This window comes from Quercus robur, chromosome 3 (assembly GCF_932294415.1).
Source record: "Quercus robur chromosome 3, dhQueRobu3.1, whole genome shotgun sequence".
NCBI lineage: Eukaryota > Viridiplantae > Streptophyta > Magnoliopsida > Fagales > Fagaceae > Quercus > Quercus robur.
The window spans coordinates 62451603-62477915 of NC_065536.1; the positions used below are offsets into that span (position 1 = coordinate 62451603).

General features: G+C 33.5%; 1 protein-coding gene across 5 annotated transcripts; it reads right to left on the minus strand.

Moving 5' to 3' along the window:
• Nucleotides 1-26077, minus strand: LOC126718779 (LEAF RUST 10 DISEASE-RESISTANCE LOCUS RECEPTOR-LIKE PROTEIN KINASE-like 2.5). Of its 5 annotated transcripts, XM_050421130.1 has the most exons (4): nucleotides 25105-26077; nucleotides 10523-10572; nucleotides 1907-1942; nucleotides 1-1269 (listed from the first exon to the last, which is right to left on the minus strand). In XM_050421130.1, exons 1-4 carry the CDS (start codon nucleotides 25815-25817, stop codon nucleotides 155-157), a joined length of 1914 nt encoding a protein of 637 aa, XP_050277087.1. In that variant the 5' UTR covers nucleotides 25818-26077; the 3' UTR covers nucleotides 1-154. The 5 variants fall into 5 exon arrangements, with proteins under 5 accessions (XP_050277087.1, XP_050277086.1, XP_050277089.1 ...); XM_050421129.1 differs by lacking the exons at nucleotides 1907-1942; nucleotides 10523-10572 and adding an exon at nucleotides 23366-23398 and having other exon boundaries at nucleotides 25037-26073; XM_050421132.1 differs by lacking the exons at nucleotides 1907-1942; nucleotides 10523-10572 and adding an exon at nucleotides 23366-23398 and having other exon boundaries at nucleotides 1-1056; nucleotides 25037-26071.
• Between the last annotated feature and the right edge of the window lie 236 nt (nucleotides 26078-26313).

Sequence of the window (26313 nt, forward strand, 5' to 3'; positions counted from 1 at the left end):
TTTCTAATTCATAGTCGAAGCCACAATGCCAGAAATTCATATTGTAGGTGATCATAAAAGGATGTTCATCTACAAGTCCAATATCAATATAGTTAACAAAGATGTTCATTGCCATCTACAATAGATTAAAAGAAATGCAGAACAGAGATGCATTTCATAATGACATTGTTGCAGTAGAAGAATCTACAGTTGTTCTTGGTGGGGAAGACAAGAAAGGCTTGGGAGAAATTTGCAAGGAGCTGAGGCTTCCTTCCAACATATCCACCACTTTACTGATTGATGGTCGGCTTGAGGGATCAGTCTGTATACACCACAAACTCACTATTATCATCTTCTTTGCAATTTCTTCATCCTCTTTGCTAATGAGGCCTTGCAGTCCTAGTTCTTCATCAAGTTCAATGCGCTTGTAAATCCAGTATGGAAAATATATTTCATTGACACAATCAACACTAACATCAAAATTCTTTCGTCCCCCAACCATTTCTAAAACCATCATTCCATAGCTGTAGACATCTGACTTATGAGAGACCCCACCAAAATTTCTACAAAATACTTCTGGAGCTATATATCCTACAGTTCCTCTTGCTCCCAACATTGATATGACACTCTCGTCTCTAGGGCATATTCTTGCAAGGCCAAAATCAGAAATCTTTGGACAAAAGTTTTCATCCAAAAGAATGTTATGAGGCTTTATGTCAAAGTGCAAGATTCGTGTGTTGCAACCTCTATGTAAGTACTCTAATCCTTGAGCGATGCCAACTGCAATTTTGTATAATGTTTCCCACCCCAATTGACGGTCAGCAATTGAGGTATTTTCTTTATATATGAATTTTTCAAGAGATCCATTTGGCATAAACTCATAAATGAGAGCTCTATTAGATTCTTCAAAGCAAAAACCCATAAGAGTGACAATATTAACATGGGAGGTCCTACTAATAATTGCAACCTCATTAAGGAATTCCTCTACATTGCCCTTTGATTCTTTCAAAACCTTCACAGCAACAAAACAACCATCTTGTAACTTTCCCTTATATACACCACCATAGCCCCCTTGTCCTAATTTATCCTTAAAGGAGTTAGTCATTTTCTTTATATTTGAATAACTGTATCTTCTAATTGCTAGTGGTTCATTTTTCCTTAGAAAGGCCTCTACACTCTGATAGGTTAAAGTTCCCTTCTTCCAAAAATAAATAATTTTCTTAGATGAGAGCTTTCCAAAGAAGTAGCAGATTATAACCACCAGAACTCCAATTCCAGCAAATGAAGTGACTGTAATAAAATAATAGAGATCACAAAGTTATGCAGCGCATAAAATAGAGTACCTCAAATTATACCTTGAGATCTCTTGAACCTTATAAAATTTACATTTTCTTGTGGTGACAACAGACTAACAATGAAGAAAAAAATTGAAAGAATGGCTTGGCATGGGACTTGGGTTACCTTAGGCAAAATAGAGTAGTGAGGTTTTGATTGACAGGCAGACTGGTTGCCTTGGAGAAAAATCATGAATTGTGAAAATTATCTATTGTAGGTCAATGAAGAAATTTATGCATCATTGTAGTTGAAATTTTGAGGACAAGTTTTAGAAGTCTTCTTATGGATTCTGCATAATACAATCACATCCTTTTGAATGATAAAAAAATAGGCAAATGGAGCCATGACCAAAACTAAAATAGAAGTTATTTGAAAACTTATCATTGTATGAGATAAAAAATAAGTGCAGTATAGCTTTGATGGTTAGCTATATCCAGTCAAGGAGAAAATCATTATGGCTTGGAACTGTACCTTACATGTGTTGAAAAAACAAATGTCACTTTTAAGATGGAATAATTTAATTTTCCACATACTGTCCAAGCACACGTGAATAACGATTGCAACAAGAAGTATGATTGAAGAGGCATCTTACCTAATGCTATCACTAATACCCTTTTGTTATTCCTTGCTGCAAGATCCATACAAACATTGAGTTAGTTAAACAGAAAATATCAAAATGACGCAGCTAAATTGGCATGCTTTGAAATCTTAGCAGTTCATGTCTCTTATATAGTTTTCATTGCAAAGGAGCTACTTTTATGACTCGTAACCTAAATTTATAAATTTTGAATCAGGAGAACCAGTTGCAGCAAATCTATTAGGAACCACTAAAACACACGGGTGCTAGCTCGTGTGCACGCACATACAAATTTTGATGAGAATAATTTGTTATCAAATAAAAAGTAAGTTAAGTTATGTTTGGTAACAGTTTTTGTTTTCTATTTTAAAAAACTTTTTTTTGGGAATATAAAGAAAAAAAATTTTTCTTGTATTTTTGAAATAAAAAACATGTTTGGTTAGTTAAAATTAAAAAGATAGTTTTTTGAAGAAAAAACAAAAAAAATACTAAAATATTTTGTTATTAGGATTTGAACTCTAATGCTAACTCATTAAATGAGATAGATTCATTAAATTAAATGCATGCTTTCATTGACTTTTGAAAATTAAAAACTGAAAATAGCATTTTGCATGTTTTCAGTTCCCTTCACAAATTGATCAGTTTTGTAAACAGTTTTTGTTTTCTGACTATTTTGGGTTGCCAAACAAGTTTTTAAGTCTCAAAAATAGAAAATTGTTTTTAGAAATAGAAAATAAGAGGAAAAAACAGTTACAAAACATACCCTAATTTTCTTTTGGAAAAATTATTAGTACTTAACGCTGTGATACTCCCCTTTCTAAATAAATAGGGAATCCCACCATTTATTCAATTGATGGACTTATAATTCATATTAGATGATGAAATGCCATGTAACGACAACTGCATATATATACATATATATATATATATATATATCTAAAAGCTGAAACGTAACATTTATTGTTGTTACCCTCCAGTTGAGCCACCTCAACAGCCACATCATTATACTTTTTTGTTTTTAATTTTTCCTATATATTTTTTAAAACATTTTCTCATCTAATAAGGTGACTTAAAAACTCCATTATTTAAAAATTAAAATATTTTTTTGACCTTTATTTTTATTATTAATTTTTCAAAACTCTCCCTCCCTTTTACCTCTTCATCTCCCTACTATTTTTTACCTTAATATCATTCATTCTCTATTCTTTTATCTTCCTCATATTACTATAAATTTGATTTTTTTTTTCATTCTAGGCATAGTTTGCTCACACAAAAAAGGTTACTTCTCTCTCTCCCTCTCTCTCTCTCTCAATTTGTTTTTATTTTTTTATTTTTTTTTATTTTTATTGCATCCATACTTAGTTGATGAATTTTTGTGTTAATTATAATTCAACTTTAGGTTAATGTAATTTAATTTTGTGTATATATCTAAAAGTTGAAGCGTAATATTTATTGTTGCTATACTCCGATTGAGTCGCCTCAGCAGCCATGTCATTATACTTTTTTGTTTCTAATTTTTCTTATATATTTTTTAAAACATTTTCTCATCTAATAAGGTAACTTAAAAACTCCATTATTTAAATATTAAAATATCTTTTAACCATTATTTTTATTATTAATTTTTCAAAACTCTTCCTCCCTTTTACCTCTTCATCTCCCCACTACTTTTTACCTAAATATCATTCACTCTCTATCCTTGTATCTTTCTTTATTTTGTCTCTTCTTATTCTTAACATATTACTTCTCCCTCAAAAAAAAAAAAAACTATAAATTTGACATTTACTTTTTCATTCTATGCATAGTTTTCTCACACAAAAAAGGTTACTTCTCTCTCTCTCTCTCTAAATTTGTTTTTCATTTTTTTTTGTTGCATTTGTACTTAGGTTGATGAGTTTTTGTATTAATTAGAATTCTACTTTGGGTTAATGAGATTTAATTTGGTGTTTTAAGTTGTTATCTTTTCTATTCTCTCTGATTATTAAATATTATCCTACTGCATTGTAGAGGCTAGGGCCTAAAATAATATATTGGGCCTTGGGCCTTGTCCGAGGAGGAGAATATGACTTAGATGATCCACATTACAAGTCTCATCAGTGGGGGACAAAAGGAAGAAGGTCCGAGGAGGAACTCCTCCTCGGACACGGAAAATGCAGACCAAGTGTGTACTCTAGTGATTGAGATGCGCCCTATAAACACGTGAGAGGGAGGAAAACTCAAATTATCTAAGGAAAAGCTGCTACCATCACATTAAATGTACCGCAACTACTTTTCTAGCCGCATTAATGTGGAGAAGACCCCTAAACAGTGCTGCCTTGGTTGCCACAACTCACAGATGGCTGAAAGGGGTGTCTGATGGAACGGGTACTCAAGTGGGGATCCAGATAATCAACAAGTGTAAGGTCCAGATGATCAGAAAAGAGCTATATAATGTGGAAGAGCTCCCATGAAGGAGGAGGCAGAAAAAGAGTGAGAGAGAATACTGTAGCATGTTAAACAATTTTAATATTGTGATCTATATACGTGAAATTCTGGTCTCCTTGAACCGAATGTCCTTTGGCAATAATAGCCTTTATTTGTGTTTGATTGATCTTTAACTCCATGCTAACCATTGCCCAATTCATCTAGACCTAGTTCTTTGACCCATACTCTACAAAATTCATTGTATTGGGCTTATTAGACCAGGATTCCATACATTTGGGCTTGGGCTCCAAATCCTGCCCCTACATGCATTATACATATAGTATAGAATTATATAATGTTATTATATTACATAGAATGACTTGGATAATTTGACGTTTATTGTTATATATTTTATTTTTACTTTTTTTTTCTTATCCTATTTTATTCAACATTTAAATTCAATCACATCCTGCATACTTATGTAGCACAAATCAAGAAAATGGCTAGACAGACACTTGCCTTCCCTTACCATACATTAGGAGAATCAAAATATTTGTGTGATAAAGGGTCATATAATTTATAATTTAGATAGCACTCTTTGAATGTGTCTAGGCATATAGATTGAGCAATTTGTTGTTTTATAAGGCTATTGAGAATGGATTTTTTGAATCAAGACTAAAAAAATATGGACTACTAAATATCATTTAAATAAAAACCTTTATCATAGATATATTAATTTTTTTTGCCACAAACTTAAATCATGTAAACTTAATAATTTTATATTATGTGTTAGCATCGTGTCTGCTTCTTCTTCTTCTTCTCAAAAATATTATGTATCATCTTTAAAGGATGCCAACAACAGTATTGATCTTATGGGAAAAGGTACAAACAAAAAATTGAAAAAAAAAAGTTTTATATTACAATCTACTAAAAAAGCTTTTTAAAAATTTAAACCTTTCTATTTTACATATCACTGACGTGTTTTATACTTACTACATGTGATAATTTAAGTTTTAATATTCTTAAGTTGTTTCAGCAAAAAGAAAAAAAAAATTTTAAAAAAGTTGTCGCAAAATAGGAGTTCATGTAAGGCCACCAAACTTGATAATTTGCAAATGATGGAACCATTCGCAACAATATTTGCATAGTTATATAGTTCCAAGTAAAGCAATCAAGCAAACTTTTAGTCTTCAAAAAACATATATCTACCAGTGGTTAAACGTTTATCTTGAGTAATTTTAACATTTCATATAATTTTACCTCTACATATTCATCTATTTTAATTCAGATTTAAAAAAAAAAAAAAAAACTTTAATTGAGATGTTTATAAGTAAACAATGAAATAATGATTCATGAAAAATAATAAAAAATCATCTATACATATTTATCTTGTGTGGTCTACTATAATTTAGATGATTATAACTTAATAATGAAGTCTATAAACAAGGTAATTAAAACAATCATATTTCTACAATTCAAAAAGTTGCCATTTCTTTTTTCAGAAAAAGGCCTATTACATTTCCTGGGAATTTTTTTAATATATTTTTTTTAAACTTTGACATACCACTAACATAACTGCTTCATATATTAAAAAACTTTAATGCTCATTATTACTTCTGTTAAGAGATTATGGATGTCTTAATTGATTGAGACCAAACTAGAGAAATGTCTTTCATATTTCCTTGAAAATTTAGAAGGAAAAAAAAAAAAAAAACCCTTTGATTTACCACTAACGTAACTACATCTATAACTATTTAAGTCATCCATGCTATCTATTTCTTATTGATAATTATAAAAACTACAACTAGCGAGGGAACATACAAAGTAATCAAGAATAAATGATGGAAGAAATAAAATAGAAATGACTATATGGAAGACATTGAAAACTTTATAGTGCAATAAAATCAACTATTACATTCACTTAATTAAATCAATAATCAACAATTATATATAACAATACAAAATTTAAACTTAAAACTAATCAAACTCTAACTAGGGAAATTATATTAGAAATAAAGGTGGAAAATTTTATAATCTCATTTTTTGACATTTCATTTAACCTATACACACACACACACACACACACACACATACGAGGACTTAAAAAAATCTAATGAACAATTCTACATCTTATTTGATGTCTATGTTATGCAAATCATCAACCAATAAATATATGATAATGGTAAGAAACGTTATAAACAAGATTATAAAAAAATATGATAAAACTAACTTTAAAAAAAAAAAAATCTTTACAAAGTCTAGGGACTAAAATAGTAATTTATGCGCAATGCGTAGGTATGCAACTAGTATATCTAAAAGCTGAAGTATAGCATTTATTGTTTCTATGATTCTGTTGAGCCACATCATCGACCACATCAACTACCTATTTCTCACTTCTCTCCACTACTTCCAATCATGACTTTTCATTTACTTTTTCATCTCTCTACTATTGTCAACCTAAATGTCACTCTTCATCTATCTCTTTCTCTTCCTTTTATTTTGAATCTTTTTATCCTCATTCTATTACTATAAATATGACATTCTCTATCCCATTCTATACATATTTTCTCACATGAAAAAGGTTATTACTCTCTCTCTCTCTCTCTCTCTCTCATTTTATTTTTGTGTGAATTTTTTATTTTTTGTATCTCTACTTTAGATTGATGTATTTATGTGTTCTTTAGAATTTTGTTAGGACATTTGTGATTCAATGTCAGGAACATATGTCAACATTTTATGTAATTGGCTAATTCTTTGACAAAACGTATTTTACTTGTAATTGGGTAGATTTAGGATATGTTTAATGCTTCAAGAAGGTTTCAAGTTCAAGTGTTAAAGCCATGCAAGTTTGTCCAAGAATCAAGTGAGAAAGTGCTGGATTTTAAAGCTCGACAGCTAGCTCGATAGATGGCCATTCATCGAGGTTTATGAAACTCAGTTTTTCAGAGTTGTTTTTCATCCAATCCGTGAGTATGTGTTTAGGCTTTCTTTTCTCACAACCCTAAACATACATAAAGATTATTTTGAGGGCTGTCAAAGGTTACACAAGTTGCACAAGTGTGAAGCAAAGTTTTGTTTATGCAAATTGTGACCTGAGACAGATTTTGCCCTAGTTCATCTTTCTCTTGAAGAAGCTGCTGTGTTTGTATACCTTAGGGTTTTGTGACCAAGGAGCTTCTTGATCTTCATCGTGTGATGAACTGAAGAACTTTGCATCCAACATTCTTCTCAAGTTGGTGATTAAGTCGCGTATTGGGATCCGCGCAATTGGTTAGTCACGTATTGGGAGCCATGCATTGAAAGGAGAGATTGTCACTACAGAACAAGTCCAATTGGGTATTGGGGTAAGGGTTCAACTGTAGGTTAGTATAAGGTATTGAGATTCCTTTACTTAGAACCGCTTGTTTTGATAATAGTGGATTCTCGGGATTGATGACTTTAAAATCACCTAGTGGAGTTTTTGCCATATAGGTTTTTCCTATTCGTAAACAAATCACCGTGTCAATTTAATTTCCGCTGCATATTTAGTTTAATTGGTGATTTGTTTGTGCTACCACGCAACTTGCATGTTAATTTGATTAATTAATAAAATTGGCTAATTAATCAATTAAGTCATCACAAGGGGTCAATACATTCTTGGACAGATCCTCGATAGCTCCTCGTTAGCTGTTTGATAGCTAAAACATGCCTCTTTTAAAGCTTGATAGCTCTCGATCGATTGAAGATTATGAAGTTTCTATAAATTCATGCCTCGCGATTTCAGATCCATTTTCCTTCAATCTCTCTTGGTAGCTTCTCTCTTCTCTCACTCCCAAACACCGAAAACTCAAGCTTTTCATCTTCCTCACTTCATTTTTGGTCTCAAGATCTTTGTTCTTCATCTGGTATGATTCTTTCTCCCTCTTTATCATGCATTTACATGATCTTTGACCTAACTTTTGGGGTTTTTGAAATTGTTTGAGATTTTTCAAAACTTTTGAGTTTTTGTTAAAATTTTGGGATGGGTTTTTGTTCAAATGAACTTTAAACTTCATGCATTGCATCACACTCACATTATAACAATGTTTCATGCATTTAGATGTGTGTTTACTTTGTTGCTATGTTGTGTGCTAGTAGGTTTGGATTGAGCTGAGCCCATAATGCATTTAATTTAGCATGTCACATGTTCATGCATTTTCACGCATACGTACCTTCCTGTTTTTATCATTTGATATTAAAAACTGCTTGGTACTTTTCTGATTATCTCTCTCTCTCTCTCCCCCTCATACGTTAGTCTACTCTATGGCACCTAAACGTAAGTCTACTTCGTCTCGGAACCCTCTTCATTCCGGGGCATCTTCTTCTTCTTCTTCTCCATCTGACCCCACTCCCTCTCATCTCTGGTTCCGTGATGAGAAGGCCAAATCAGACTTCTTGGAGAACTTTTCACGACGCGGCATTCATTAGAACACTAAGTCGTTTTGTCAGACTTTTTTGACATTGACTTACCCATTGTCATGTTCACACCGTGTCGTATCTTTATTTTTCAAAAATTGCCATACCCCACTATGTCCGTACCCGTGTCTGTGTCAGTGCAACTTAGTGTTTAACTCATTGTAAACCATTTGACAAAAGGAATTGAAATTGCAATAAGAAGTTTCTATAAAGCTCATCCTCCACTAAAATTTACTGTTCTACTGTTCTTCATAATTTTAGACTCATCAGTCAGAAGTAGGGGTGGCAATTTTTATCCAAATCCATGAACCCGCCCATTACCCACCTTATTTGTATAAGTCGTAACCGAACCCATTTGAATATTTGGGTTAAATGGGTAAAACCCATTTGGTTATTTAATTAGATGGGTTTAAATGGATAAATCCACTAATAACCATTAAACTCATCTAAAATTTAAATTTAAATAAATCCACAAAAACCCACTAAACTTGTCTAAAATCTAAAACTTAAATAAACAATATAACCTTCTTATACCTAAAACATTCGGCCCTCAGTCAAATTTAAAAAAAAAAAAAAAATTCCTACATTTTCTCATCATTCAAACAGACTTGTAACAAACACAAAACCAAAAATAGCACAGACGGTTTCGTCGGGAAGGACCAAAAGGTCTCCGAGAGCGTCAATATTGTCCACGGTACCACCGAGTTTCTTCACGATCTTGACATCTCGGAGATCAACGATATCGGGTTTCGCTGGATCGACTACGGAGAGAACGGAATCAATGGCGAGCGGAGCGAGGAGACTAGAGTACTGACTAACGACCTTGCTGTTGAGACTTGAGAGAAGTGGAAGCGGACTTGATGAGAGACTCGCGATTGGAGAGCTCGATGGGGACGACTATGGCGGTGAGGACATCGACGGCTTTGAGAGCGGCCTTATGTAGAGAATCGGAAATAACTGTAGGGTGAATACCGTGGGAGAGCATAGAGAGGCACTGACAGAGGAGAGCACCGACGATGACAACGACGGTGGTGGTGCCATCACCGGCGACGAAGTCTTGGGACTTGGAGAGATCGGTGGCGGTGGAATCACTATCTTCCTTTGTTTTGATGGACTTTCTCTTGTCCTATTAGATTTCATTTTCTCACAGTGTTGTTTCACTGCCCACTAATTAAATGGGTTAAATGGATGGGTTACAAATTAAATGGGTTGGGCGGATAATGGATAATTAATTTATATATAAACGGGTCATAAATGGATAAATAGGTAATTACACACCCAACCCATTTATGACCCAACTCACCCATTTGCCACCCCTAGTCAAAAGTCTTTTCTTTTTTGCCTGATAGGATCGTCAACCACTTTTAAAAACAGGTGGATATGCTAAGCCTAGCATGCGACACATTTGGCGATGGACATTAAGGGTCCGTTTGGATACTGTTGAAACTGAAAAATATTGTAGCAAAATAATTTTTAAATATGTAAATAGTACCGTGGGACCCATTTTTAATGAAAAGTTGCTAAAAAGTGAAGTTTGTAGGTCCCGTGAACAGTGCACGGGACCCATTGGTGTGCTGAAAATTGGCTGAAAAGTCAATAATTTCGGCTACTGTTCATGCACAGAACGCGTGCAGTAGGAAAAAAAAAAAAAAAAAAAAGACGCAAACGCAAACGCATCAGCCGGATCCAAACGCACACTAAGTTTCAAATGTTTCATAATAATGCCTAAGACTAGACTGAGAATGAGAAATTCCTATTACCAAAAAGAAATAAAAATTTCTAGAGAGAAAAACTGACCACGAGTAGTATTACAGCTCCAAGCATGAGGCCTATCTGGGCAGAAGCACCTGAAATGATATGTAATGTTATTGAACCCACAGTTCCCTCCACTATCCTCGCAAATGCTACACTTGCTGGCTTTCCATTTTAGCACAAACCCATTTCTCAACGACTCTGCAATCCCACCTCCATAAGCTTCAACCGGTGCTAGAACCGAAGACTGGCACTCCATTGATACGTTGCTGATCAGCTTCGGGTCCTGTCTAGACAGGGCCAGAACGGTGTCGTTTTCGCCATAACAACTAGGATAAAACTCTGAAGGCCAACTCTTATGCACGGAAGAGCTACAATTGTAAAACAAAAAAAGATTGGTTTGGTTTGGTGCTAGATCGAACCGGCCACCCCGAAGGGATATGGTTTTTATAGAAGGTATACAATTGGAGTTTGGATTTGAGAAGGCAGAGTTTGAGACTCTAAGCGTCTCGTTTTGGTAGAAAATTTCATGGATGGTGTAATTGTTATTGGATATGAGGATAGTTGGATGGCCATTATTGTTGCAAGAGAGGTCGAATCTAGGGTAGCCACAAGAGGAGTTTTGCTTGTCTTGGATGTAGAATGGGAATCTTATGGCTTGCCCATCACCACAGTTTTTGGGCACACTGCAGGTTTGGAAGTATGGGTCCACAGCACCTAAGAATTTTTTTGGGACAAGGGAAAAGAAGATTATAATAATATGGTGACAACGAGAAAGGAAACAGGGCATGAAGTATATTTGACGCATTTGTGGAGCTTGAAATTGTGGAGGATAGAGATATACAGAGAAAGATTATTATAATATGGTGACCGAATGCCTGAATGAGGGTTTGGGGGGTGGGAAGTGGAGAAGGGATTAAAATAGTAGAGACATAAGATAAGGCGGTCGAATGCCTTTGAGGCTGCTTCTGAGTTCTGACAACTTAGATATTTTTAAGTTTGAAAGTTTTGCAACTGCCAACTTGACCCACTGTCCTTAAATGCAAATCAATCAGTTATTTCTTGGTCCCCTCGTAAAACTGGTTGGGCTAAGATTGATCTTCATGTTGCAATCTTTTTTTTTTTTTGGGATAATCACTCTTTCAATACTTTCATTAACTGGAAAAAAGATTACACTGGGCTACATCGATTTGAATTTGATCAACTATTTTGGGTGGAATATCTTCTACCCAAATATTACATTCATTCAGAAATTTGGCTTGCCTAGCCAAGATGTGAGCAGCTTTGTTACCATTCCTGCGAGTGTGGGTCACCTCCCATGCATTGAATCTCTTCAGCCCCTCCATAATTCCTCCCATGCATTGAATCTCTTTAAGTTTGAAAGTTTTGCAACTGCCAACTTGACCCACTGTCCTCAAATCCAAATCAATCAGTTATTTCTTGGTCCCCTCGTAAAATTGGTTGGGCTAAGTTTGGTTCATGTTGCAATCTGGCCCCACTCTTCTTTAAGAGCGGCGTCATGCCATAATGAGTTTGGACTTTGGAGATGCTGTCTTTGCCCACTCCATCCCGAACCCATGGTTCTTTCCTCAACCATTTCTAATGAACGGGTTTTACCCACCCTGCATAATAATGGGGAGGGATGGGAGTTAACATTTCGGCCCATATTTACCCGTTTATATTTAAATAATGAAAAAAATATTTTATAGGTTTTCTTTTTTAAGAAATATGTGTGTTTTTAGCTTTCTAACTTTAAATTTATGATTTTTTTTTACTATATTATTGAATTTATACTTTTATGTTTTAGTATTTATGTTGTTTATATTTTTTTAATTGTTCTATATATGTTTGAATTATTTTGTATTTCTTATTACTATTATTTTTGTATTGTTATGCTTTGAGAAAGTTTTATAATGCTAGAACTTGGTTTTTAATGTTTTATGAGTTTTAATTTAATGTGTTCAAAATAAGCTTTTAATAAATTATATATATATATATATATTTATATAAATTGCGTGTAGCAGGATGGGTACCTACGGGTACCCACTAGAACGGGATGGGTAAAAACAAACCCGCCCTGAATTAAAAGTAGGGCAGGGGCAGGGAATAGGAAACTGCATAGTTGCCCGCACTACTTTCCAAGCCATCAAACTTATGTTATTTTTTAAAGGGATTCCAAAAGTGTCATTGAATCCTTGTTGAACCTACACTCCTCCTCGTCTTGGCTTCTAACTTCCTTCTTCACTAAATTGAAGGATGCTATGTCCTCCCTTTTTGGTTGGTGTTTCATTTTTGTTCCTTAGAGCAATTGCATCAGCCATGCTAAAATACAAAAAAAAATGATAAAATTTACACAATATAGCACAAAAAGCACCAGCATCTGACCTTGTAAACTTTTGTAAATATAGAAGGTTGCTACAATACTTGTGTATATTTATGCGGTTACTATAGCTTTGTATCTTTTTGTTTATTCTTTTTTTTTCTCTCACCTTTGCTCTCTTGTCATACTCTCTCCCCAGGCTTTCTTATCGTGAAGAAGAAGAGACCCAACATCAACCTCCACCACCCAACCACCACCACCGCAACCCAAAACCACCCAAATATCATTAGCACCACAAGACCCATTACAACACCTTATAATCCAAACACAAAATTGACCCATAATCAACAGAAAATCAAATCAAAATCAACCAAAAATCAACAAAAATCCAGACCAAATTCAACGAAAAATCACAAAAGCACTTATCCTCAACCCATAAAACCCATTTCACCTCAACTCAAAAAAACCCATGTTTCATGATTATTGTTGCTAATTAGATCGAAAGAGCGAGTTGCCAATCAAGATTGAAGGATCAAAAGAGTGAAGTTGCTGATCAAGATCGAAAGAGTAAAGTTGGGTCTTGGATGTGTTAGATCAAGAAAGGGGTAGAGGATGGTGGATCAAATTGAGAGAGAGACAATGGCGATGAAAGAGAGCAGAGAGCAGAGAAGCATTTGAGATGAGAGAACGCAAAGAGGAAATAACATATAGAAAAATGAGAGAGCAGAGAGATGAGAGAGAATAGAAGTTAAAGTAAATGTGAAAATGATAATAATAAATGAATATTTAAATAAAAGTGAGTGTATAATAGACAATCTAACGTGGGTGTTTTTAGTGGTTATGTAAAATAGAAAAATTATGTTCTTTTTGTAAAATAGACAAAACTTTTAGAAGAGCTGATGTGAATGCTCTTAGCATGTAAATTGTTAGTATAATAATGTAGCCCAATGAGTTTCCCTTTGTAATTGAAATGACCCTATTTCCATCTCTTTTTTCTTTAATATATCCATTTTTCATAAAAATGAAAATGAAAAATAAATAATTTTAGTAGCATTGTAATAAGTACATAACAAAATTTACAACTTCATAAGATTCCTAAATTACCCATCCAACCCATGCCACTTAACTGCTTCAACACTTGCTTCTCACTGTGAAACTTAGTAGTCAGTGGTTAATAGTAGACATAGTAATACAGGTCAAAATTTTCTAACCCGACTCGACCCTAAAAATACCTAACCCGAACTCTATTTTTTTACCTTAAGAAAAAACGGGTTGACCCATGACCCGACCTAATTTTTTTGCAGGTCAACCCAACTCGGATAACTCGTGACTTGCCCCATTTAAAAAAATTTGCTAAAAAAAATATTTAAACTACGTCTTGATACTAGGTGCATAAAACACAAAGTACCAAAACTAATAGTCAAAATTTTTATAGATATAAAGTTATAAACAAGTAAAACTGTTGTTAAGACATGACATGAGGGAATGACTATTTGAGCTTTTTTTTTTTTTTTTTTTGCTAAAGACTATTTGAGCTTCATTAGATTTAGTGATCACAAGTTAATAGTAAACAAGTTTTTTTGTCAACGTCTAGTTGGTGTGATAATTGGGAAAGCGATGAATGAAGACTAGGAAAGACTTTCATTTTCGCAACTATTGGAAAGCAAGTCATTCAACAATTCTAGGTCCTTATTTGGTATAATATTAGCCAGGCAATTTAGCGAAGTTGAATTGATTGAAGAGTAGGTAATTTATTAGGAAAATGACTATACTAGATTTGTCAAGTTCCGATTATTGTGATAATTGGAAAAGCGATCAATGAAGAGTTGGAAAGAGTCAAAATTGTTTCATTTTCGTATCTATTGGAATGCGAGTCATTCAACAATTCTAGGTACTTAATCTATATCTATCTATATATATATATATATATATATATATATATATCTAAAAGGTGAAACATAACATTTATTGTTGCTACGGAACATTTATTGTTGCATATGACCTATTTATTTTCAACCATTTCTCTTTTTTTTTTTTACTCTTTTTATTTATTTATTAATTTTGTAGGTTACGGTTACATTTTCTCCAACTTTTCTCATTCCCTTTTACCTTTTCATCTTCCACTACTATTAACATTAATATCACTTTTCCTTTATCCCTTCACCTTCCTTTTATTTTGACTATTCTTACCTCCATCCTCTTACTATAAATTTGCTAATCTCTTTCACTCTATACATATTTTATCACACAAAAAGATTATTACTCTCTCTCTTTCTCGTGTTTTTCTTTTCTTTTGGTATTTTTTTATTTAAATATTTTTTGTATATTTACTTTATATTGATGAATTTTCATGTTCTTTAGAACTCTACTATTATTCTCCCTCTCTCTCTCTCTCTCTCTCTCTCTCTCTCTCTCTCATGTATATTTTTTTCTTTTTTGTGTGTATTGTTTTATGTTTTATATATTTACTTTAGGTTAATAAATTTGTGTGTTCTTTAAAACTCTACTTTAGGTTGATGCATACCACTACAAAAAATATATATGATTGAATTGAATTTCACGCTCCAAACTTTTTGATTTTGAGTTTTCAAGTTGTTATTCTTTTCCTTTTTTATTTATTTTATATTGTCAAAATGCTATCATATTGCATTATAAAGATAGAATATAAGAATATAATGTTATTCAATTACATAACATGACTTGAATAATTTGGCGTGACTATATCTTTTATTTTGACTATTTTTCTTCTCATCTTATTTTCTATAAATTTATCAAATTCAGGTCTCTCCCAAAAAAGGTGATTATTATTTTTTTCAATTATTTATTCTTTCTTGCAACTTAACTTTAGGTTGATGAATCATTATATTTTTTTATAACACTATTTTGGGCTAATATACAATTTTATGTGTGTTTTTGAGTTCTCCATAACAAGTCTTCTCTCCTCCTCTCATAGCTTTTGTTTGATTTTTTTTTGGTTTTTGTTTGATATAATAATTAGTTATTTTGAAAGTGAAAATTAGAATTTATATTAAAATACAATCTCACTACGTATTTGAATGTGTTTCTCAACTATTTGAGTAATATCAGGTGTAATTTTGTGATGAATTTTGATTATTATGATATCTTATTTAAGAAATGAGAAATTTGAATAATGTATTTGAAACTTAAAGAATTTTTTTTTTTTTTTAGTAAAAAAGTTAAAGAATTTAGTTGTAAGAAAAAAAAAAAAAAAGAAAGGAAAACACAACTTACCATAATATAATTTAGAAAAATATGGACCACCTCAAAAAGAAATAATTTCAATCAAACACACCCAAAATATTAAAATGATATACTTTTAAAGATGGATAGATGAAAAATATTTTTAGAATTTTTTTGATTTTTAGAGAAAATATATTATACATCGTACCACAATTTCAAAGTAATAATATATTCTCACGCATAATGTGGGTTTGCGACTAGTTGGTATAATATTAGCCACAGAGATTGCTTCGAACATCGAAGGTCTTGTACTCCTCTCTCTCTCTCTCTCTCTCTCTCTCTCTCTCTCTCTCTCTCTCTCTCTCTCTCTCTCTCTCTCTCTCTCTCTATGATTCCTTTTTACAACTATACTTTAAGTTGGGGAATAATTGTATCTATTTATAACACTATTTTTGGTTAATACAATAGGTGGTGTTTTTTTGAGTTCTCCATCACTATTCTTCTCTATTACTCTTATATATATATATATATATATATATTTGTTTGACTAATACTTAGTTATTTTGAAAGTGAGAATTTGAATTTATATAAAAATAAAATTTTGACTATGTATTTAAATGTGTATGTCAACTATTTGAGTAATATCAAATGTAAATTTGTAATGATTTTTGATTATCATTATAACCTCCTTTAAGAGAATGAGAAATTTGAATATTATATTTGAAACTTGAAGAGTTTAGTTGTACTAAAAATATATATGTATAACACACCATAAAATAATTAGAAAAATATTGACCACCTCAAAAAGGAATAATATCAATCAAACACGTCGAAAATAATAAAATAATATATTTGTAGAGATAAATAAATGGAAAATAATTTTAGAAATTGTTTAATTTTTATGAACAAATTACCTTCCACAAATTAAAGAGAACAAATCATATATTATATTAATTATCTATTCTCACCAATCACATAGGTCTATGACTATGTACTACTACTACTACTACTAATAATAATAATAATAAGCATTAACAAACATGACGAGGCCTCATAATCATCAATCTTTGTTTTATAAAGTTTTTAAAGAAAAACTTTTATCAAATGGAACAGTGATGGAGGGAAAGGTGAGTTCAAAAGCATCTTATACTTGGAGGAGTATTCTAAAAGAGACAGAGATGTTATCAAAAGGGGCAAAACTTATTACACACATTTTGTTGTACACACATTTACACATACATAGAATGTAACTTGAAGTCACAATTTCCAAGAAGAGCATCTTGTTGAAATGGGAATGACAAATCAGTCTGTATATGGTTCAATAGTTGACTCCCTTTGAAATCTCATCCACATGTCACTTCTATAGTCTTACACAGCATCAAAGGAAAGCTAAGGTTAGTTCTTTGATTGATTCAATTTCTAGGTGCTGGTTGGATGAAAAAATTGATGCCACCTTTCTACATTTTGAAGCTACAATGATCAAACAAATGCCACTAAGCCTTAGTTGGCAAAAGGATGTCTTGATTTGGGCATTAACCCAAAGCAGTGATTACCAAATGAAGAGGGTACCAATTCCTGTGAAACAGAGAGCCAATATTCAGGTATAAAAATTAAGAAGTTCTTTCTAAAATGAAAGTAAATTAAACTCTAATTATCGGGTCCAACCTCTTGGATTACTTTTTTTTAATGAATAAAGGACTATTGAAGAAGAAAAGAAAACTGCACAAAAGGGTCGGCCTCCTTTACAATCACACCTTTAACAGTAAAACTACCAAAATAAAATTGACTGTGAGACCATTTAGCTAGTTCATGGGCCGCTGAATTCATTTCAAGATAGACCCAGCTAAAGGATACAGAACCAAGATCAACATATGTAGAGCTAACAGCAGATACAGAACCAAGACCAACCTCTTGGATGTCAACAATACGACTCTCCCCCTTATACATGAATTGATAGCATTTAACCCATGGTATGATTGGTGTCGTGGCCATGCCCAATGAGTTCACTATTATATACTTTTTTTTGTGTGGGGTCAAATTAGAAAGATTTATCTAACAGGCAAAACCCATCTTTAAATTACAATGCTTCTAGGATGTGCTTCTTATGGCCTGAGGCACAGTACAACTGAGAAGAAAACTTCACTTTTTGTTGGGATTTATTGACAAACCAGATGTGTACTGGAACTCTTCAAGGCTTGCTGTCACTAATTTAATTGAGGATTATTCAGTAGCAGCGAATATTAAAAGATCATCTGTAAGCTTAGGTGAGTTAACTTCAAATCCTTGCAATTAGGGTGAATCTTGAATTGGCTACTCTTCTGAACCTTGTTTTGCATAGGACAATGACAAAGAGAAAGGGGAAAGTGGCCCCACTTGTGAACCTTGAAATAGCCAATCATGCTCCCATTTAGGCCAATTAATTAGCTTGTGTTTGTGATGAGCTTCCTCACTTGGATAACAAAATTAATTGGGTAGGCAGCAGCTATCAAATACATCAGGATAAATAGTCACAAAGTACAAAGTGACAAAAAACATAAGCCTTCCTCAAATCAGCTTTGATGGCACATGTACTAAGGGAATTATTCTTATGATAACCCATTACAAGTTCATAGGCTAGCAACAAATTTTTTGAGATGTTTCTTCCTTTTATAAAAGCTGTTTGATTAGAGCTTACTGAGAAACCCAAGCAACCTTTGAGTCTATAGAAGGATTTTAGTAATACATTTGTAGGCTACATTACAGCATTCAATTAGTCTATAGTCAGCCATTGTTGAGGGATTTGGGACCTTAGGAACAAAGGCAATAGGGGTTGAGTTTACCTCAGAGAAGCTTCCTAGAATAGACAATAGGATGTAATGGCAGCCACCACATCAAGTTTGACAGTCTGCTAGACCAGCGTGAAATTTTTTTGCAATGAAGCCATCTAGTCCAGAGGCTTTATCATCTCCTGTGAAGAATAGAGCCTACTCAATTTCGTAGTCAGTAGCCTCTGCTTATAGCCATGAACTCTGATTCTCAATGGCATAGCATTTGGAGTTCCACGTAGTCCTTGGTAGAAATCCACTACTAACTGCTTAATTTGCTCTGCATCCTCCAATCTTTTTCTTTTATTATCCTGAAAACCTTTGATACAATTCTTTGATTGCTTAATTTTAAGAAGGTAGTGAAAATATGGAATATTTTGATCACCCGGATTAAGCCATTTGTTCCTAGTGGATGTTATACTACATATAAGCTTATTGTCACTTTTTTACAATTACAAATACAATAGTGCTCTAAATTACTATTATCTAGGTGATATATGTATACCGTATTGTTCACTTACCATACTAACACTAACTTTTCTTTTCTTCTTTTTTTCCTACATTGATATTTACTACACCAAAATTCTAATATGATCTTGTCTTTCTTTTTTATGTCATTTATTTGTTAATCTGGAAAACTAATTGAAGGGTAAAAATAAGAAATTCTGAGTTATGCAGATTGTGGAAAATAAATTTAACAGGTTTTGAACATTGTCAAGCATTCAAAGTATCTTTTTATTTGAAGTGAAAGATTTCAATTTCCAATTTCCATACTAACTTGAGGTCAAGTTTTATTCAAGTGGAGGGGGTTTGATATAAAAAAAGATTCAGGGCTTAATTTTTATTGCTTGTTCATTTTTGAATTTATGTGTAATTTTCGAAATTTTAAGAGAGATGATTTTATTTTCTTGATTCTAGGTGTTTTAAGGGTTTGTTAGTAAAAATAAAGTCCTATTATGTTATTGTATCAAGTACGATATCTTTAAGAATATTTTTACATGAAAATAAGTTTTGTGAAGCCATTAAATAAGCTTCCAAAATGTAAAACGGAAGTAAAGTTCTAAATATCAATAATATTTTCTAAGTGTTATCTCTTCTGTCTTCAAGATCGCTTACGAATTTAAGGGTCTCGAGATCTAGATCATTTCAAGCCAGCATCACGAGCTGAGTTTTTGAGGCATAAAAAACTCCGAAATAAGTTTCATCTTCTAGTTTCTTTAAGCCATGAGGCCCTCTAGAAGATTAAGTAGAATAGTTTCTTTAAGCACTAGCGGCAGAATATGTTCATCTTCTAGTCCCTCCTCTCCTTCCCCAAAAATAAATAAATAAATAAAAGAAAGAAAAAATTTCCTTGCTTTCTAGTATACTTTTAATTTATTCGTATCAACCACAGGGAAGTATATAAACTTTTAAGGCTTTGCCTATAACACAATTTGGGTCTTTTGTGCTGTCAATTATTTTGGTTCCTAACTGTTTTCTTTTAACAATTTTCAAACGCTTTCCTTTTAGTTTCAACTTATAGAACTATCTTATTTTAGTATAGGTACCATATTGTTAATACATACATGACGATTACTACTGGTAGACTTGCAGCATTTCTAATTCATAGTCGAAGCCACAATGCCAGAAATTCATATTGTAGGTGATCATAAAAGGATGTTCATCTACAAGTCCAATATCAATATAGTTCACAAAGATGTTCATTACCATCTACAACAGATTAAAAGAAATGCAGAACAGAGATGCATTTCATAATGACATTGTTATAGTAGAAGAATCTACAGTTGTTCTTGGCGTGGAAGACAAGAAAGGCTTGGGAGAAATTTGCAAGGAGTCGAGGCTTCCTTCCAACATATTCACCACTTTACTGATTGATGGTCGGCTTGAGGGATCAGGGCTTAATTTTTATTGCTTGTTCATTTTTGAATTTATGTGTAATTTTCGTAATTTTAAGAGAGATGACTATATTTTCTTGATTCTAGATGTTTTAAGGGTTTGTTAATAAAAATAAAGTCCTATTATAGTATTGTATCAATTACAATATCTTCAATAATATTTTTTCTTGAAAAATTAGTTTTGTGAAGCTATCAAATAAGCTTCCAAAATGTAAAACAGAAATGAAGTTCTAAATATCAATAATATTTTCAAAAGTGTTATCTCTTCTTTCTTCAAGATCACTTACGAATTTAAGGGTCTCGAGATCTAGATCATTTCAAGCTGGCATCATGAGCTGAGTTTTTGAGGCATAAAAAACTCCGAAATAAGTTTCATCTTCTAGTTTCTTTAAGACATGAGGCCCTCTAGAAGATTAAGCAGAATAGTTTCTTTAAGCACTAGCGGCAGAATATGTTCATCTTCTAGTCCCTCCCCTCCTTCCCCAAAAATAAATAAAATAAAATAAAAATTTCCTTGCTTTGTTGTATACTTTTAATTTATTCGTATCAACCACAGGGAAGTATATAAACTTTTAAGGCTTTACCTGTAACACAATTTGGGTCGTTTGTGCTGTCAATTATTTTGGTTCCTAAAGGTTTTCTTTTAACAATTTTCAAACGCTTTCCTTTTAGTTTCAACTTATAGAACTATCTTATTTTAGTATAGGTACCATATTGTTAAGACATACATGACGACTACTACTGGTAGACTTGCAGCATTGCTAATTCATAGTCGAAGCCACAATGCCAGAAATTCATATTGTAGGTAATCATAAAAGGATGTTCATCTACAATTCCAATATCAATATAGTTCACAAAGATGGTCATTACCATCTACAACAGATTAAAAAAATGCAGAACAGAGATGCATTTCATAATGACATTGTTGCAGTAGAAGAATCTACAGTTGTTCTTGGTGGGGAAGACAAGAAAGGCTTGGGAGAAATTTGCAAGGAGTCCAGGCTTCCTTCCAACATATCCACCACTTTACTGATTGATGGTCGGCTAGAGGGATCAGTCTGTATACACCACAAACTCACTATTATCATCTTCTTTGCAATTTCTTCATCCTCTTTGCTAATGAGGCCTTGCAGTCCTAGTTCTTCATCAAGTTCAATGCGCTTGTAAATCCAGTGTGGAAAATATATTTCACTGACACGATCAACACTAACATCAATATTCTTTCGTCCCCCAACCATTTCTAAAACCATCATGCCATAGCTGTAGACATCTGACTTATGGGAGACCCCACCAAAATTTCTACAAATTACTTCTGGAGCTATATATCCTGCAGTTCCTCTTGCTCCCAACATTGATATGACACTCTCTTCTCTAGGGCATATTTTTGCAAGGCCAAAGTCAGAAATTTTTGGACAAAAGTTTTCATCCAAAAGAATGTTGTGAGGCTTTATGTCAAAATGCAAGATTCGTGTGTTGCAACCTCTATGTAAGTACTCTAATCCTCGAGCAATGCCAACTGTAATCTTGTATAATGTTTCCCACCCCAATTGACGGTCAGCATTTGAGGGATTTTCTTTATATATGAATTTTTCAAGAGATCCATTTGGCATAAACTCATAAATGAGAGCTCTTTTAGATTCTTCATAGCAAAAACCCATAAGAGTGACAATATTAACATGGGAGGTCCGACTAATGCTTGCAACCTCGTTAAGGAATTCCTCTCCATTGCCCTTTGATTCTTTCAAAACCTTCACAGCCACAAAACAACCATCTTGTAACTTTCCCTTGTATACACCACCATAGCCCCCTTGTCCTAATTTATCCTTAAAGGAGTTAGTCATTTTCTTTATATCTGAATAACTGTATCTTCTAATTGCTAGTGGTTCATTTTTCCTTAGAAAGGCCTCTACACTCTGATAGGTTAAAGTTTTTTTCTTCCAAAAATAAATAATTTTCTTAGATGAGAACTTTCCACAGAAGTAGCAGATTATAACGACCAGAACTCCAATTCCAGCAAATGAAGTGACTGTAATCAAAGAATAGAAACCACAAAGTTATGCAGCGCATAAAACAGAGTACCTCGAATTATCCCTTGAGATCTCTTGAACCTTATAAAATTTACATTTTCCTGTGGTGTCACTGACAACAGACTAACAATGAAGAAGAAAAATGACAGATTGGCTTGGCATGGGACTTGGGTTACCTTAGGCAAAATAGAGTAGTGAGGTTTTGATTGACAGGCAGACTGGTTGCCTTGGAGAAAAATCATGAATTGTGAAATTTATCTATTGTAGGTCAATGAAGAAATTTATGCATCATTGTAGTTGAAATTTTGAGGACAAGTTTTAGAAGTCTTCTTATGGATTCTGTATAATACAAGCACGTCCTTTTGAATGATAAAAAAATAGGCAAGTGGAGTCATGACCAAAACTAAAATAGAAGTTATTTGAAAACTTATCATTGTATGAGATAAAAAATAACTGCAGTATAGCTTTGATGGTTAGCCATACCCAGTCAAGGAGAAAATCATAATGGCTTGGAACTGTACCTTAGATGTGTTGAAAAAACAAATGTCACTTTTAAGATGGAATAATTTAATTTCCATATACTGTCCAAGCATAAGTGAATATCAATTGCAACAAGAAGTATGATTGAAGAGGCATCTTACCTAATGCTATCACTAGTACCCTTTTGTTATTCCCTGCAGCAAGATCCATGCAAAAATTTTGTTAGTTAAACAGAAAATATCAAAATGACGTAGCTAAATTGGCATGCTTTGAAATCTTAGCAGCCTTACACAGGCACTATGAAAACCAGCTCATGTCTCTTATATAGTTTTCATTGCAAAGTAGTTACTTTTATGACTCGTAACCTAAATTTATAAATTTTGAATCAGGAGAACCAATTGAAGCAAATCTATTAGGAACCACTAAAACACACGTGTGCTCGCACGAGCACACACAAATTTTGATGAGAATAATCAGTTATTGAATAAAAAGAAAGTAATATTCTTTAAAAAAAATTATTAGTACTTAACTAGTCTCATCACACGCGTTTCGTGCATGCGATGAGGCTTTTTTTTTTTTTTTTTTTTTGGTTTAGTGTTATAATTTTTCACTCATTCCTATTTGAGATTTACATTTTTTTTTGCCACAAAAATTGTGAATTTAAGACTACTAATATGGCTAGAAGTGTCACAAGGTTAGCTACAAACCCATTTCTCAACGACTCTCCAAAGTCAATCCCATCTCCAAAAGCTTCAACTGGTGCTAGAACTGAAGACTTGCACTCCATTGATACGTTGCTCAGCTTCGGATCCTATCTACACAGGGCTGGAACAGTGTCGTTTTCGCCATAGCAACTATGATAAAACTCTGAAGGCCAACTCTCATGCACCGAAGAGCTACAATTATAAAACAGAAATAGATCGGTTTGGTTTGGTGCTAGATCAAACTAGCCACTCGGAAGGGATATGCTATTTATAAAAGGTATACAATTGGATTTGGTGGGGGTGAGATGTGGGTGGTGGTGGATTGTGGGTTGTGGAGTGGTACTGTAGGCTTGGGGTTTGTTTTGTAGATTTGTTCATCTAGGTGTGATTATAGTAACACTTTACCCGCTAGACTTGGGCCTACAAGAGCAGGGGATTCGAATGAGCCATAGCTAAACACCCAACTCCATCGATGATATTACTGAGTATAAGTTAAGAGCATGGAGTTATTTCACAAGCACTTTCCATCACGGGTTTTGAACCTAGGACATCTACCTCCCAATTCCTTAGAAGTGAGCCCATCACCACTAGACCAACCACCTTCGGTCATGAAATTTGAAGACGGAGAATAACTAAACCTAATACCTTATAATAGTAATTGTATGATATTGACTTCCACCCCACATTTTCTAAAGACATTTTTTTATATCAAGACTATTCATTGATAAACTAATGCTCTATTTGTTTCGATGGAAAATCTTTTATGAAGATAGTTTTTTGTGTTTTTCAGTGTTTGGTAGTATAAAAAAAAAAAAGTTAAAGGAAAATTATCTTTAGTCAACAGAAAAAGTAAAACTTATTTTTAGAGATTATTTTCTGTTAAGTATTTTTTAGAAAACTACTTTATTTTACAACAAGTTAAATAAGAGAAGTTAGAAGATTATTTTTCAACTTATTTAAAGTAATTACTAAACATAGGAAAATGAGATTTTTTTTTTATGGAAAATAACTTTTAGAAAATAACTCATTCTCTAAAATTTGGGCAATGGACATTAAAAGTTTCAAATGTTTCATAATAATGCCTAAGACTAGACTGAGAAAGAGAAATTTCTAGAGAGAAAAACTGACCAGGAAGATACTCAAGACGAGTAGTATTAGTACAGCTCCAAGCATAAGGCCTATCTGGGCAGAAGCACTTGAAATGATACATAATATCATCGAACCCACAGTTCCCTCCACTATCCTCGCAAATGCTACAGTTGCTGGCTTTCCATTTTAGCACAAACCCATTTCTCAACGACTCTGCAATCCCACCTCCATAAGCTTCAACCGGTGCTAGAACCGAATACTTGCACTCCATTGATACGTTGCTGATCAGCTTCGGGTCCTGTCCAGACAGAACCAGAACGGCGTCGTTTTCGCCATAACAACTAGGATAAAACTCTGAAGGCCAACTCTCATGCACCGAAGAGTTACAATTATAAAACAAAAAAAGATTGGTTTGGTTTGGTGCTAGATCGAACCGGCTACCCGGAAGGGATATGCTGTTTATAGAAGGTATACAACTGGAGTTTGGATTGGAGAAGGCAGAGTTTGAGACTCTAACCGTCTCGTTTTGGTAGAAAATTTCATGGATGGTGTAATTGATATTGGATATGAGGATAGTTGGATGGCCATTATTGTTGCAAGAGAGGTTGAATCCAGGGTAGCCACAAGAGTAGTTTTGCTTGTCTTGGATGTAGAATGGGAATCTTATGGCTTGCCCATCACCACAGGTTTTGGGCACACTGCAGGCTTGGAAGTATGGGTCCACAGCACCTAAGGATTTTTTTGGTACAAGGGAAAAGAAGATTATAATGATATGGTAACAATGAGAGAAGAAAGAGGGCATGAAGTTTATTTGACGCATTTGTGGAGCTTGAAATTGTGGAGGGTAGAGATAAACGGAGAAAGATTATTATAACATGGTGGCCGAGAGAGTAAAAAGACTGAAAGAGGGTTTTGGAGGTGGGAAGTGGAGAAGGAATTAAAATAGTAGACATAACTCATAAGATAGAAAAAGTCTGGCACAACTTGTGGTTTGGGGAGGGGAGTCTTCACATGTACCTACCATTATCTCTCTATTCTTCACAACTCGACACGGACGAAGTTACTTTTGACTTTCTGACTGGAGGCTGCTTCTGAGTTCTGACGACTTAGACTCTTAAGTTTGAAAGTTATGCAACTCGACCCACTATCCTTAAAAGCAAATCAATCAGTTATTTCTTGGTCCCCTCGTAAAACTGGTTGGGCTAAGATTGGTCATAAAAGTTGCAATCTGACCCCACTCGTCTTTAACAGCAGCATTATGCTATAATGAGTTTGGAGATGCTGTCTTTGCTCACTCCATCCACGTCCCTGATCCC